At 39.9% G+C, this 16,872-nt stretch overlaps 1 protein-coding gene across 11 annotated transcripts in view; it reads right to left on the minus strand.

Moving 5' to 3' along the window:
* The window catches only part of TSPOAP1 (TSPO associated protein 1), a 341,002-nt gene that overhangs the window by 139,130 nt on the left and 185,000 nt on the right, over positions 1–16,872 (minus strand). For all 11 annotated transcript variants that reach the window (XM_075196596.1, XM_075196605.1, XM_075196597.1 and 8 more), the window contains one exon: positions 8,617–8,700. In XM_075196596.1, coding sequence (XP_075052697.1) covers positions 8,617–8,700 — 84 coding nt within the window. The remainder of the gene's footprint in view (positions 1–8,616; positions 8,701–16,872) is intronic.

Raw genomic sequence — 16,872 nt, forward strand, 5'->3', positions numbered from 1 at the left:
GGGCATGGGAGACCGGATCACAAGGAATTCACAAGATCCTGTATGCATGACACTGTTAAGTGTAATTTTTAGTAAACCAATATGACTATCTTTAACCGCCTGTTCACTGTATTTTACTGACACGCTATATTTTTCCTTAATAATTAAAATAAAAAATAAAATATTAATTAGTTTAATGTATTACTTATGAAACCTAATCTATATGTAAAAACTAGATTTGCACACATATTTAGTATAAACACATAAATAAATAGGTTTCCACACTGGGACAACACCTAGGTGTGAAAAGTGAAGTTCAAAGCATTGTGAACAATGATGGGACCCAGGCCCTGTTTAACATTCTGAGATAGACAGGAATCTATGTTCAATAGCTTAATAATAAGATAAGTATTAAGAGTAAAAGGTTTAGGGTCCTGCAAAATGTCACCATCATATCTGCTGTTAAATTCTTAGTAATTTAAGACTAAATATGACATCCCTAATTGTAATATTTCCTATTTCAGATTTACCTGCGATTAATTGACCAGATGTCAACATCTGTCTGAGAAACCAAAACAAAGACTTAATTTCATCCGCCCAAAGAGACCAAACTTATTGCATATTATAATTAACTTATTTTAGGAACACTGTACACATACAGTACTTATGTATATGTGTGAACTGATACCATTGTTCAAATAGTATAAAACGTCAGTCTGACTATGGTCAAAGTTTTCAGCATTGAAATCTCTCATGCTAAGGTTGGCTGCGTTGCATAATTCAATTGTAAACAAATGTTTTATTAATAAATGTATTTCCCTTGTAACTTATTGGATCGGACAATCCATTTTTCCCACTTTATTACCACCCACATTTAATTAACATATCACATACAATCTAATCCTCTCCTATAATATATCAAGTCTGAATAACAATCTAGATCTAAACAAATAAGTAAAGCAGCAGCATCAATATGGATTATGTAACATGTATTAAAGTAATTCTATAGTTTTCAAATAAGCATTGCATAGGCGACTGTATTGTGTTTCCAACGCACAAAGTGATTTATTTTAGCAGATGTAAATAGTTAACAGTTCAATACATTATTATATTATGATACAGTACAGCACAGTCAATACCAAAAGATACATACATACCGCTGTGCTACCACGGGCACCAGTGAACAGTAGTTCACCCTTGAACACTGTGATCAGAGTAGACTGAAGACTGGGAGCGCAGCTATGATCATATATACATTCAGTGTTACAAAGAGAACAATGCAGATGACGTGGCTTGCTTCTATAGGTCCAGACTTCGGGTGGGTCCAGGGTAAACAGAACATAGGCTAGTTCAAACAACCCCCTCAAAGGCTGAGGTCAACATTCCAGATGAATCTCCCGTCCAGAAACCAGTTACAACTAGTCCATTAGCATTTTACTGTCTGATATCAATCTGACAAGATATTGCCTAACATCAATAACTAGAGTATGCAATATGCGATCTCTTCGGCGATGGAACCGGACAGCTGCTGATGAATAGGGGATTAGAATGATATCAGACATGACACATTTCCTATAACCTGAACCTTAAATAACACTGAAGTATACATATAATCATAATATATAAACGAATAATAAACTAAATACTATCTGCTCATAAATTACTGTGTAACGGAACCAATATGAATATGAATTATATAAATAACTAAATGTTGTAATGCGAGTGTGTACGTGTGTATTTTACCGTGCGATCTGCCGTATGCCACGTGTAGTGTACTGAGTGCAATCCACCAATAAAACAATATTAACCAATATACTTTCGTTCATCCAATTATACGACTTTGACACATGAAACAAATGACAACACCAGCAAATTGCACATTATTAGCACACTTATATAACCAGTCTAAGAGAATTCATCATCATCTATTTATATAGCGCCACTAATTACGCAGCGTTGTACAGAAAACTCACTCACATCACTCTCTTCCCCATTGGAGATTACAGTCTAAACTCCCTAAAATACACACACAGTCGATTTAATAGCAGCCAATTAACCGAATAGTATGTTTTTGGACTAATGAAGGAAACCGGAGCACAAAGAGGAAACCCACACAAACACTAGGAGAACATACAAACTCCACACAGATAAGGCCATTGTCTGGAATTTAACTCATGACCCCAGTGTTGTGTAGCAGAAGTGCCAACCACTAAGCCAACGTGCTGCTTAAATACAAACATACCATTTAGGGGAAAAACGTCCACATATTAACTACTTTAAAGATCCATGTATGCCAAACAAACTCATGCTGAAAATATACAACATAAAACCAAAATTATCCCATACAAAGCACGCGTATTACTTTCTGTATCCATACTGTGAGAGATTATGAGAAGGTCCAGAATTGAATGTGTAAATTCTGGAGTATGTGTTTCAGCAGGGGAGCATCTAATCATTCTGCTGCCTGAGGTAACAACTGAAATGGAGCCCCTCTCTTTTCTTTCCCCTCAAAACCTCCTAAGATCTGCCTCACTGTCATCTGACATCCCTAGTTCGCAGGTATTTTCAATGCCTGTGCGAAACTGGATTTTGGAGACATGAATACAATTTCCATTCCCCATTACATCATACTTGCCTACTCTACTGGAATTTTTCTGATGTGTCTGAATTTCAGGGATCCTCCTGGACTTCCAAAATAGTAGGCATTGTTAATGACTTGCATCATCAAGTAATGATTTGCATCAAGTCCCGCCCCCCGCTATGCAATGCCATGAATTTTAGAATTTCATAACAGGCGACGGGGCCAAGGTGACGAAATAGCATTGCCACCTCCCCTCCTGAACTTGTCAATTGACAACCCCTCCAGGATCTTCCAGAGGGAAGGTTTAAAAAGTTGTCAAGAATGCATTACATTTATCAACTTAGCAATTCCATCTTGAAACTGGTATTTTAAGGAAAACATTTAGGGTGTTGAAATCCGAAATGGTCTGGGTACCAATCTTGGGGGTAAATGTATCAAATAGCGATGTTTGCAAATCGCCAATATCCGGCAACTTTGCATGGTAAATTTAAAGTGGCAATAGCTTTACAGGCAAGTACTTAATTATATATCTAGGCGAGTGCCTAGCTATATAGTGACAGGGAACCGACTGGGCTTACTTTGCCAACGTCCCCTTTCGTTATTCTGAAAACGCCCCTAATGCCGCAGTAGGAGTAGCCTGCTGCCACCACTGGGCTCCTTTATAGCGCCCAGATCCACGTTCCTTCTGGCTAACTGCCACTGCTAATGTGCTCCCAGTACACTTGGGCTGGTACACCTGACCACTTACTATAGATCAGGGTGCTGTGGATGGATCCCCCTGGCCATTCACACTGGCCAGTTGCTGGATAGCGGCAAAGCGGTGGTACTGGAGAGCTGGGTCAAAACCTCAGCAACAGCCGGAGGACGGATTAGATTTAGGGTCTAAACTGTAGGTCACAGGATTACAGTAATATTGAAGAAGTTGTCAAGCAGGGTCTTGAAGCAGAGTGATGTTTATTGCTCAAGTGTCCTAACAAGGACAGTTCCACTGATTGAAGGAATCAGTGGTCAGGTCAAATGAAACATCAGAATGATACATTTCAGTTTACAAGGGCTCCCTTTTTATACTATTTTCGACACAGCCTTACATGTTATTATTAGAATCAGGATGTAACCTGTTTACCAAAGCATAGATTTACATGCATTGCAAATTCAAAAGGTATAATTAGCATGAGATTAGCATGCGTCCTTTCTTCCAACAGTTGCACAATACACACTTCCTCCAAAGAAATGAATCCCCAAGAAAAGTTGTAAACCACAAACAAGACATATCCTTACACCAAGATATACAAAAGGCTTTCTAAACAATGGCTTATTGTATCAGATATATACATCAGAATAAAGGCATTTCCTCCAGCAAGGTTAAAACAGAAAAAACTAATTTTCTCCCCCTAGTCTCAGAAATTAAGGATTTCCCTTAACAAAATATACACAATATCAAAAATAAGTGCATGTGCAATTATATAAATAAGCGCCCTGCGCTAGTACCTTTAAATAAATTTATACCAGAAGTTATTTATAAGTGATCCAGTCACACTCCCCCCCCCCTTATCCATGCGGCTACCAGCGTGCCATGTCCCAACGATTTGGCTCCTGGTCCACAGTCTACTAGGGTTACCAAGATCCGGCTCTTCCTGCCGAGACAGTCCATCCGAAATGCTGTGAGTCTTTCCTTGCTTGTGAATTATGTAAAAGTCATAAATTTGATGTGTAAGGCTCCAGCGCAACAAACGGCCATTTTCCCCTGAGGTGTGTTATAGCCACTTTAAAGGATTATGATCAGTCACCACAGTAAAATGTCGTCCATACACCATACAAATAAGGATGACGTTTTTTCACTGCCCACACAATGGCCAAACATTCCTTCTCACCTACCGGTTTAGCATTTGTCTGCTCAAATGGGTCACAGGGTGCTCCTGCGCATCTGGCCCCACCTGGCTAAGTACTGCTCCCAGTCCATACTGTGACGCGTCAGTTTGTACAATAAAGTCCTTGTCATAGTTAGTACTGGAGCAAGAACCAAGGCTTCCTTTAGCGACTGAAATGCCAGCTCACAAGCGGGTGTCAGGTCAACTACTTTGGGGAGTCTCTTCTTAGTGAGATCTGTCAGGGGCTTCGCTACAGTGCTAAAGTTTGGGACGAAACGCCGGTAGTAGCCTGAGGTCCCTAAGAAGGTCAGTACTTGTCTTTGGGTCGTGGACCAGAGCCAGTCTCGGATTGCCTCTACCTTTTCTGGTTCAGGCTTAACCCTACCTCCCCCCACATGATGACCCAGGTACTGCACCTCTGACATCTCCATTTGACACTTGTCTGCTCTGATGGTCAGACCTGCTGTGACTGGATCACTTATAAATAACTTATGGTATAAATTTATTTAAAGGAAATAGCACAGGGCGCTTATTTATATAATTGCACATGCACTTATTTATGATATTGTGTATATTTTCGTAAGGGAAATCTTTAATTTCTGAGACCAGGGGAAGAAATTTTTTTTTTTCTGTTTTAACCTTTGTAGAGGAAATGCCCTATTTCTGATAAATATATATATCTGATACAATAAGCTTTTGTTTTGAAAGCCTTTTGTATATCTTGGTGTAAGGAAATGTCTTGTTTGGGATTTACAACTTTTCCTGGTGAATTATTTTCTTTGGAGGAAATGTGTATTCTGCAACTGTTGGAAGAAACGACGCATGCTAATCTCATGCTAATTAGACCTTTTTATTTGTGAGGGCCATAGGAAGAGGTAATTAGACTTGCTGTCCACTGTAAGATGCAGGATATCACAGCAAGGTTTTAAGATATCACAGATAAGTGTAAATATTGTTAGCTTTGCAAGCATGTATATCCATGTTTGTGTAAACACATTGCATCCTGATTCTAAAAATAGCCTGTGTCCAAATCAGTATAAAAAGCATTGTCTTGTACACTGAAATGTATCATTCTGATGTTCCATCTGACCTGACTACTGACACCTTTAATCATTCGAACTTTCCTTGTCAGGGCACCTGAGCGAAATAAAGCATCACTCTTTGCTTCAAGACCCTGCTTGACAACTTCTTCAACATTGCTGTAATCTTGTGACCTTCAAATTAGATCCTAAATCTAATCCGTTCTCCGGCTGTTTCTGAGGTTTGGACCCAGCTCTCCAGTACCACCGCTATGCCGGCTACCAAGCAGCTGGCCAGTGTGATAGACCAAGGGGATCCATTCACAGCACCCTGATCCATAGTAAGCAGTCAGGGGTACCAGCCCAAGTGTACCAACACGGGAGTACACTAGCAGCGACAGTTACCCAGAAAGAAAGTGGCTCTGAGCGCCAAAAGGGAGCCCAGTTGTGGCAGCAGGCTCCTTTTACTGCGGCAGGAGGGGTGTGTTCAGAATAACGAAAGGGGACGTTGGCGAAATAAGCCCAGCCGGTTCCCTGCAACAGCAGACAGGGTCCATCCTGTCACAATATATGCACACACACACATAAATAAATAAATAAATAAATATATATATATATATATATATATATATATATATTTTTTTATTTTATTTTTTTTTTATTTTTTTTTACACACACACAAATATATATATATATATATATACACACACACACATATGCTAGTTTACCCTGTCGCATAGCTGCAAAGCAATTTTTTACAATTAATGGGGATGTAGGGCGAAGAGGGGTATAGGTTATATGTAATAGGAATATTTATTTAAAAAGCATTGTCAAATAGATCAGTAATACTCTATTTGTCGAGTTAGAATCTAATTAACATTTGGCATTTTTACAAATTTGCAACACATTTTTAATCCTATTTAAATTTCCCTTTCACCATTATGCCAGTATATGCTGGATAGTTACATTTGCTAAAAACAAAACAATAAAAAAAAACACATTATTTGATTTAGATGGTTATATTTCAATGTGCATCTGACTATAGTCTGGCGCAAAGTACCTCAAAAACCTTTTCTCCAGTATTCAAATAGGACATGTTAAAAGATTTCTTTACATAGGAACAATTCATTTCAGAAAACCAGAAATTATTTCATTATTTCACACAAGGAATATTAACACAGTGCTGAAAAACCAAGTCCTAGTGCAGACTAAAAACAAATGTTGTTTCCATCATTGCTATACATAAGTCTGGTGTGATTAGGGCTTTTTAGGATGGCTTGTTTTGCCATCCAAAAATGCAACATTCTTATCTTCCATAGTTAAACCTAGTGTGAGAGAATGGGCTTACTTTGCCACTTCATTCAACGTTTACAGATTTTTTAAGGTTTTGCTTACCATCCGTAACATTCCGTTACTGACCACTCCCTACTGGTACTACTTGGCCAACTCAGGCACTAAATGACCAAGTATCAGCTTGCACACCAATCCACATAGTTGCCCCAAGTTGTAAAATAGTTGCTGCCCCCACCAGGTGGTGTAACTGCTGCAACACCTCTGCTGGTAACTCTGGCTGCAACCTCCTGATAACTTACTTTGGATCAGGACTGCTGGGTAGTGGGCAGAGCACTGACTCAGGACACTGAGCTCAACCATGGACAGTCGAGGAATGAATTAGAGGTTTAGTGCTTATCTGTAAAACACTGTATTACATCAGGTATAGGTTTCTAACAGGAATAGAGCAACAACTTTAGTACTAATGATGCTTTGTGCTCAGAAATAGCTCCTAAAAGAGCTGATACGCACAGATCAACACTTGAGAGGTCGTGGAGATGTTACACACTTTTTGGTCTGCAACCAAATAGACATACAACATTTGCAAACTTTATGCTATATCTCTAGTGGACTGGCCACCCACTTTGAGTTTCAATTATTACCATAATTTGTGTTGTGAAAATAGCTGTGTTATATATGTTATTTATTGGTCTTTGACTACATTATTCCTTAGTGGCCCATTCTGACATATAGGGGGGTATTCAATTGACGGCGTGATCGCCGAAAATCGAGCGCTCTAAAAATATTACCGTTAATACGGTAATTACGCGCAATATTACCGTATTAACGGTAATATTTTTCGAGCGCGAGTATTTTAGCGATCTCGCTAACAATTGAATACCCCCCATAGTGTATATTTAATAGAATGAATATCAAAAAGACATGTATACTTATATTTAATTCGTTTTGCCATTTCATCTGTATATTTTGATGTGATAATAAATTTCAGAATTCATACAAGTATCCTGCCATTACTGCTGTATTATATATTATGTGGCACACTTTCTACATTCTTTATTTACTACTATAGTCTTTTAGGGATTGGCACCCCTATGACTGGTTGCGACACATTCTATTTTGATTATTTATTTGTTTATCTCATTTAAGCACATAAGAGCCAAGTTGTTTTACATGTCAACATAAATAATGATTTTTAATACATTTGCGACCTCACCATGCCTCTCTAAAGCTCCTTTCACTAACCGAGCCATGGCTGTATGGGAAAAGATGATATTTGTGTTGTCATGCATGTATAGCACATGCTAATCAGTTAAGTCGTGGTGATTTCAACAAACGAAAAGATGCACCATGCCACATATTGTCAGTGTCTCAATTGACCACCAGTTGATGAATGTGCACATGGTTATTTAGATGTCTAAATATATGTTTGTAAAAAGCACAACTCACAGTATGTTAAGGAACATATTGGAAAACCTTCACAAAACAAAAACGCCAGTATTAATATTTGAACAAAAATTTAATTTAAAATAAAAACAGGAGAAAAAAAACACAACAATTTATTATTTTAGTAAAGAAAAATAATACAAGTTCCAACTATAGAAATTTATTTAACTCCTGTGATAAGGACAACCATACACTTCAAATACAAACTGTTCCCTTCTTGGACAGAATCACCTTCTATAGCCATAAAAATGAGCCTGATTATCTGATATGTGAATTGTGATTTTAGTATAGGTGTATTTCATTGTCAGTCAGTTCATTTGATGATTACACTCAATTTCACTCCAATATAACTATTACAATTAAGACCTAGTATTGAAAGAGGTGTCAATTAAATTTACTGAGTGTAAAATTACTAAGCACTTAATTTCCTTACCAATTCTTCACATCTCTTCTGCTTCTTCTTTACTTCTTGCTCTAAGCTTTCACATTCTTTCCGTTTCCTCTTTAATTCAACTTCCTAATAAAATAAAATATGGCTGTTTAATGAGAAAAAATGTCAGTTTAAATTTTATAAGTTACAAAACATATTTGTGGGTTACATATATAAGCTGCTGTACACAAAATTTGTATAAACAGAACCCCTACTGTAAATTATTTCAGGTATTAGAAATGATCATGGACAACTGGGAAATGTATAAAAATATTTGGCATTAAGCCTTGTGTCCTTCTATTGTCACAGAACTTTTGGTGACTTATATTATCCTCAGAATTTACAGTAGCAGGTACATTATCCCACATATTATAAGCATAAAATAACTCTCACCAAACAACCTATTCATATGCAAATACATAAAATATGAGGATATACAGCATATAGTTGCTCACCTCTGTCTTTTGACTTGGCCTAAGATTAGCCAGTACAATTCCAGATATCTATTGGCGGTCTAAGCTTTTGCCTTTTTACCTCCCTCCACATGGATAGAGAGCGGCAGCATCTGACTAATCAGTGACTCTTCTGAGTACACTGCTTAAGACAATTGTTTAACTTTGAAAAGATTTTTTCTCTTTCCTGCCATTGGGGGACACCCACTCCACTCCTGCCCCTCCTCTCCTGTGAGATCATCAGTTTTTCTAAAGTGACTGGGAGCAACGGTATAGTTTTTAGCTAATACACGTTTTTATTTTTTATTCCCTATTAGGTATGGCGTGGGACTCTAGATTAAGACCCAGAAGAGTGAACAAGATTTTACTCTGTTCACTCTGGGTCCCGCACAGGTAAGAGAAGCAGTTATGGCTCCCTTACTCAGCACCTCTGCCGGCATTCCCAATAGTATTTATAAATAGATGGACAGTGTGGTGGCATATTTATTAAAAGGGGACAGTAAAAAGGGTCCCCGCGAACCGCAGGCACAGCCCCGTTAACGGTCAAAGGAGTGAAGCTGCAACAGCCTCTCCTCCTTAACTGCCATGCTCGCGCAACCAAGGCAAAGAGCATTTTAAGGAGGCTAAGTCAGTGCTCACACTCCTTGGAGGTGAGGAAGTGCTGTACTAATAAGCACACGCTCCTGGGCACTGTAATTAAGCGTGTGCCTAGCATACAAGGTGGCCATAATAACGGTACACAGTATATGCGGAACGGCGGGCAGCAGACAGGAAGGGGAGGAGGAGGAGTTTTAACAACATTTCTCCTCAGATTCATTTCCTGGCGCCAATTTACCTCAGACGACAAGCGGAAACAGCGCTGACTGAATCGTCTACTCTGCCTCTCCTATAAAAAAATTATATGCTGCCTGCTTTACTTACAGACTTATAACAGTATAATTTATCTGAAGGGAGAGTGATTATATTGTTTATATTTGTATTTTCTCTCTCAGTATCTTTTCACAGACAGTGCTGAAAGATATATAGGGAGAGTGCACTTATTTTATAGGACTACCTGGTACAGAGACTTGGTAGACTCCTATCTAAATAGCCATCTGTTATCTATATTTCTTTCGGTCCTTTCGGAGTTTTGCCCGAGGTGGAGGAGTTCCGTGTAGAGGCCAATACATGGCTGCTAGAGGATCATCTAACAGAGGCAGAGGGGACATAGGAGCAGCTAGGCGAGGATCTATTCGCCCAGCAGACAAAAATTCCACGTGACAAGACTCCTCAGGGGAGACACAGGTGGGAGCACGTCTTCTTCAGTTCAGAGATCAATGGTGGGCGTCCACATCAGATCTCTGGACTCATAGAATAGTGTCCCGAGGCTACGTCATAGACCTAGCCCATCCCCCCAGTCACAAATTTTTCATCACCCCCCTCCCCAATTGTCCTCAAGTGCAGGGCGCTTCAGGAAGCCATTCTAAAACTCCTGGCTACACAGGTTATAGTACAGGCCCCTCTTCTGGAAAGGAGACAAGGTTTTTACTCAAACCTCTTCCTAGTTCCAAAACCAGACGCCTCCTTCAGACCCATTCTAAATCTTCAGTTGCTAAACAGGCAATTGAGGATTCAGAAGTTTCGTATTGAATCCCTTCGTTCGGTGATTGCAGGTATAGAGGAAGGGGAATTACTTCCATCAATAGACATCAAGGATGCCTACCTACATGTCCCAATATGGGAGGGTCATCAGTGTCTTCTACGCTTTGCGGTAGGAGTGGAACACTTTCAATTCAGGGCTCTCCCCTTCGGTCTAGCTACTGCGCCCAGAGTTTTCACCAAAATTATGGCAATCATGGCAGGTATCTTATGTCAGAAGGGAATAACCATAATTCCCTATCTCGACGACCTTCTCTTGAAGGCTTCATCAGCTGCTCTCCTAACTCGGCACATAGAGACCTCCATGCAGTTTCTTCAAAGTCACGGTTGGATATTGAACATACCGAAATCTTCACTAGTCCCAGCACAACAGATGCGTTTCCTGGGCCTAGTGTGCAATACTCAGTCTCAAAGGATTTTTCTACCGGACCAGAAGGTTCTGGCTCTGCGGAAAAAGACCAGAGCCCTCCTTGTGAAAAGGAGGGTCCCTATCCTAAATTGTACGAAGCTCCTGGGGACTCAGTATTCGTGGCAGTCCCATTTACGCAGTTTCATTCCTGTCCTCTTCAAGCAGAGATCCTGCACAAGTGGCCAGGATCTCAGAAGCATTTAGACGGGCAGATCATTCGCCTGTTCACTCCCACAAGGCTATCCCTTGCCTGGTGGACATCCAGGACAAACTTGGAAAGGGGCCAATCACGTTCTGAGGATTTCAGCCATCCACATTCCAGGTGTTCAGAATTGGGAGGCAGACTTGCTCAGCACGCATACCTTTCATCTGGGGGAATGGGCTCTAAACAAACAGGTATTTTCTCTGCTGGTGGATCGCTGCGGAAGGCCGGACATCGATCTGATGGCGTCCAGACTGAACCATCAGGTCCCACGGTACGGCTCAAGAGCTCGAGACCCAGGGGCGGAGCTAAAAGATGCCATGACTTCCCCATGGAAATTTCGGATGGTGTACGTATTCCCTCCCATCCCAATGATAGCTCGGGTTTTAAAGAAGCTAAAAAGAGAGTGAGTTCCCGCTATTCTACTAGCCCCGTATTGGCCACGAAGAGCGTGGTTCTCAGACCTTCTAGGGCTTGCAGCAGCTCCTCCATTCTTCTGGTTCAAGGTCCTTTCCTTTATTAAGGTTTAAATCATCTAGCTTTGACGGCCTGGCTATTGAAAGCCTAATATTTAAAACTAGAGGGTTTTCTCAGCAGGTAATAGCTACCATGATCAAGGCCAGAAAGCCATCTTCGTCATCCATTTATTACAGAATTTGGAAGACATATCCTGTGGTGTGAGGCTAAAGGGTTTCACACTTCAAGATTTAGTCTTTCTCGCTTGCTTGACTTTTTGCAAGAGGGTCTAAAGAAAGGTCTACGTCTAGGATCTCTCAAAGGTCAGGTATCTGCTCTGTTTACTTCCAACGGAAGATTGCAGACCTTGCTGACATTAAGACATTTTTACAAGGGGTTCAGCATATTCAGCCCCCGTTTTGTCATCCAGTAGAGCCTTGGGACCTCAACCTAGTTCTCGGAGCTCTCTCCAGACCTCCGTTTGAACCTTTACATTCCATAGATTTTAGGTATCTTACTTGGAAGACGGCTTTTCTATTGGCTTTAGCTTCAGCTTGTAGAGTGTCAGAATTAGGGGCTCTTTGCTGTGATCCCCCTTTCCTTATTTTCCATTCTGACAGGGCGGTACTTCGTACAAAACCCTCTTTCTGCCCAAAAGTGGTATCCAGATTCCACTTGAACTAAGAAATCATGGTTCCGGCATTCCAGTCAAAAAGAGACTCCCAGGAGGAGTACTTACAGTGTCTGGATGTCGTCCGATCACTTCAGTGTTATATAGACCGCTCTGCGCCGGTTAGAAAGACTAGAGACCTGTTTGTTCTCTATGTCGCCCATAAAAGGGGTTGTCCAGCCTCAAAGGAATCAATTGCCCATTGGATTACTTCTACAATTCGAGAGGCCTATATAGCAGCCTCGCAGTCTGTTCCTAAGGATTTAAAGGCACATTCTACAAGGGCAGTAGGCGCCTCCTGGGCGGCTAGACACGGGGCGTCGGCAGAACAGTTGTGCAGAGCGGCGACGTGGTCTTCTGTCCACACCTTCACCAGGTTCTACAGATTGCAGGGCTTCGCATTGGCCGATGCAAGCTTTAGCCGCAGAATTATGCGCGCAGCTGGTCCAGAGCAATCCCTCCCCTTGAGGAAGCTTTAGTATATCCCCAATGTCTAGCAGTGTCCCCCAATGGCAGGAAAGAGAAAATAAGATTTTTACTCACCGTAAAATCCATTTCTCTGACTCCATTGGGGGACACTGCGCACCCTCCTTTGCTCTGTATATAGTTCTGTGTGTGAAAACTATTGTTAGGTGTTTCTATAATTTAAAAACCTTTCAGGTTGTATCACCTCCTTTCCTCTCACGCTTGGTTATTCAAAACTGACGATCTCACAGGAGAGGAGGGGCATAGTAGGGGAGGAGTTCAAAGATCTAATAGTTAAAGTGACAAGACTCCTGAGCCCACTACTATACCCCAATGTCTCGCAGTGTCCCCCAATGGAGTCAGAGAAATGGATTTTATGGTGAGTAAAAATCTTATTATTTACACTAGGTAGTATTGGGTCATGGTGCCTAGGTATAGAGCTTCAAAGATGTATATAAATGTACAATACTAAGCAGCATGCACAAGAGGGTTGTTGAGAAATAATTGACTGCAGCATACCTATTCATTTGGAGATAATAACAAGGCAGAGCTGTGGATAACTGGAAAGTTGTTGATAAATCTGTAACCAATGGAGAGCAGGGTATACAGTAAGAAACAGTATGGGACTATATACTGTATATCTGCTGTACAGTGGAGAAATGAAAGGATGAAGATAATTTATTCATTATCCACAATAAGAGTTTTCTCCCTTTTCAGGCAAACAGAGAAAAGCTCTCCTGATTGGCTACTCACAGACAGGCCCCTTCTCATTCATTTTGTTGCAGCTAGTAGGGAGAAGGGGCTTAAAATAATTTTCAAATAAATTAATTATTCCCTATTTTGCCTATCCACTGCTCAAATTAAAATCCTTCATCATAGTATAATCCCATGTAAAATATTGACCCCACTTGAACAGAGCTTTCAAGTACTAATTTGACAGTAAGTGAAATTAACTCCAATGGGTGCATAGAAAATAAAGTGCAAAACAGCCGTTGTGCACCTTCATTCTACAATGTCTGGAATTCTGCAGGAGATATGCAGTACCAGTTTTCCCCAAGCAGGTCACTCTACTGAAGCATCGTGGATGGTGGAGGAAAAACACAGTCTCGGGCATTGTTCCCATAAATACTTAACTGGGGCCAGATCTGGTGACTCAGAAGGGCATGATATTTAGCTAACATTGTGTCATGCTCATCAAACCATTGGGTGACAACATTTGCTCTGTACATGGGGCACTGTCATCCATTGACATTCTGTCAGAAAAGAAATGCTGCAACATGAAGATAATCACTTAGTACAGCAATGACTGCACTTGAACTATGCCAGGAAAATGCGCACAACAACATTACACAACCACCAAAACCCTTCACTGCTCCCTCCCCAGGAGATGCAGTGCCATTGCTCACACAGAAACAGAGGTAGCAGTGTTCTTGTCACTCTCCATTCTCCAGTGCCATTGCTCATACAGAATCAGGAGGGGTAGCAGTGCTCTTGTCAATTGACAAAAATTGACTGGAAATGATTGGAAATTAATGTTATTGAGGTAAAAAATAATGTAGATAAAAAAAAAAAAAAAAGATCCAAATGATGTGATTTTAGTAAAATAATACGGATCCAAAACCAAAACACACGAGGGCGGTTTTGCTAAAACCAAAACACGAAGTTAATCCAGATCCAAAACACGAGGTTCAGTGAACATCTCTAATATATATATATATATATATATATACATATATATATATATATATATATACACATATATACATACATACACACACACACATATATATATATATATATATATATACACATACACACACACATACATATACACATACATATACATACACATACATATACGAGGTAAGTCTATTTAATAACGAGACTGTGATTCCACCTAGTAAACAAAGCAGTCAGAACCGGTTATAACTGCATACGTAGTAACCTTGAACCGGTCTGAATCTGCATGACAAGCTGCAACACTCTATGACGTTCAGTTGATTGTGAGTCGCCATTTAACTTGGCTGTGTTTATTGTAGAGTGCCGGAAAAATGCTACGTTTAAAAGTTGAAAAACGTGTCAATTTGAAATTTTTAGTAAAATTGCACAAAACACAAACAGAATGTTTTCAAATGCTTGCTACGGCCTATGGGAATGACTGCCTGTCTCTTGCGCGTGTGTTTGAGTGGAACAAAAGATTTAGCGAGGGACGTGAGAATGTTGAAGATGATGAACGCCTTGGACGATCTTGCACTTCAAGAACCGAAGAAAACGTAGAAAAAAAAATCAGTCAGATTGTTCGAAAAGACCGCCGACTCAGTGTTCAAATAATAGCCGAATCTGTGAACATTGGCAAAGACACTGTATGGAAAATTTTGCGTGAGGATCTTAACATGATAAAAGTTTTTGCAAAGCTAGTCCCAAGGGTTCTCACACCAGAGCAAAAAGATCGTTGCAAGGAATGTTGTGTTGACATTCTGATGCATAAAGTAATCACTTGTGATGAGACCTCGATCTTCCAGTACGATTCTGAAAACAAAAGACAGTCAATACACTGGAAAACACCATCATCACCAAGAAAGAAAAAAGCTTGTCAAAGCAAGAAAAAATTCAAAGCAATGATCATTGTTTTTTTCGATATCAAGGGTGTAATTTTGGAAAAATGGGTTCCTGAAGGCACAGCATTATTATAAGGAAGTTTTGCAAAAGCTGAGAGAAAGAGTCAGAAAGAAACGGCCACAATTGTGTAAAAACGGCTTCTTTCTTCACCAGGACAATGCGTCTGCTCACACAGCACTTTCTGTAAAGCAGTTTTGACCGATAAACACATTATTACACTTGAACATCCTCCATATTCTCCCAATTTAGCACCTTGCGATTTCTATCTTTTCCCAAAAGTTAAATCAGTGCTTAAAAGGGACACATTTTGAGTCTGTTGATGCTGTAAAGAAGAAAAAACGGCAGATATGCTGAAACAAGTGACAGAAATTGATTTGCTCCATGCCTTCAACCAGTGGAAAACAAGACTACAGCAAAGTATTAGTACAAATGGGGAGTATATTGAAGGGGACAAACATTAAATTTGTAATATCAATAAATAAAGGTGAGTTATTTAATCAGTCTCGTTATTTAATAGACATGCCTCGTGTATATATATATATATATATATATATATATATATATATATATATATATATATACACATACACACACATACATACATACAAGTTAACCCGTGCATGATACTCATGCAGTCTAGTCAAATCAAGCTACTTAGGGTGTTAAAAAGGTTCTGGTCATGCATTTGGGCCCTAGGCCAGGCCTCCTCAGGGGAAGAGCGTTACTTCCCGACGCAAGCGCCCTTTTTTAACGTGGTTTTGTCCACATGTCACCACCTCATCATTCTTCTCCATCACCTCATCCTTCATTTTCATCGCCACATCTATCAAGATGTCTATCCAGACACAGGGATCTCTCTCAGCGGTCCTGAGTATCACACTCCTCTCGCTCTGTCACCCCCGGCAACCACCAACCACTCCCCACTGTCACCCCCGGCAACCACCAACCACTCCCAACTGTCACTTCTCCTTCAAGAATTATATATATATTTTTTTAAATCTTTATAAACACTTTTAACAATTAACAAATTAAATTAACAAATTAAAAACATCTTAGTATACCAAATTTCAGCCCTTTCTGAGTTTTTTCCCCCACACACACTAAGAATTTAGTAGGTCAGTGTTTAACTCCACCCAGCAGGTGGCGCTGCAGCTTGGTTTTATTTTTTCCACACACACACAGACAGACTAACACACGCCACTAGGCATTTATATTATAGATTATATATATATATATATATATATATATATATATATATATATATATATATATATATATATATTTATTTATTTTTTCGTAACAAAAAAGGAGCCGGAACTCATGTCACGTAGTCAATCACTGTATTCAC

This window comes from Mixophyes fleayi, chromosome 2 (genome assembly GCF_038048845.1).
Source record: "Mixophyes fleayi isolate aMixFle1 chromosome 2, aMixFle1.hap1, whole genome shotgun sequence".
NCBI classification, from domain to species: domain Eukaryota; kingdom Metazoa; phylum Chordata; class Amphibia; order Anura; family Limnodynastidae; genus Mixophyes; species Mixophyes fleayi.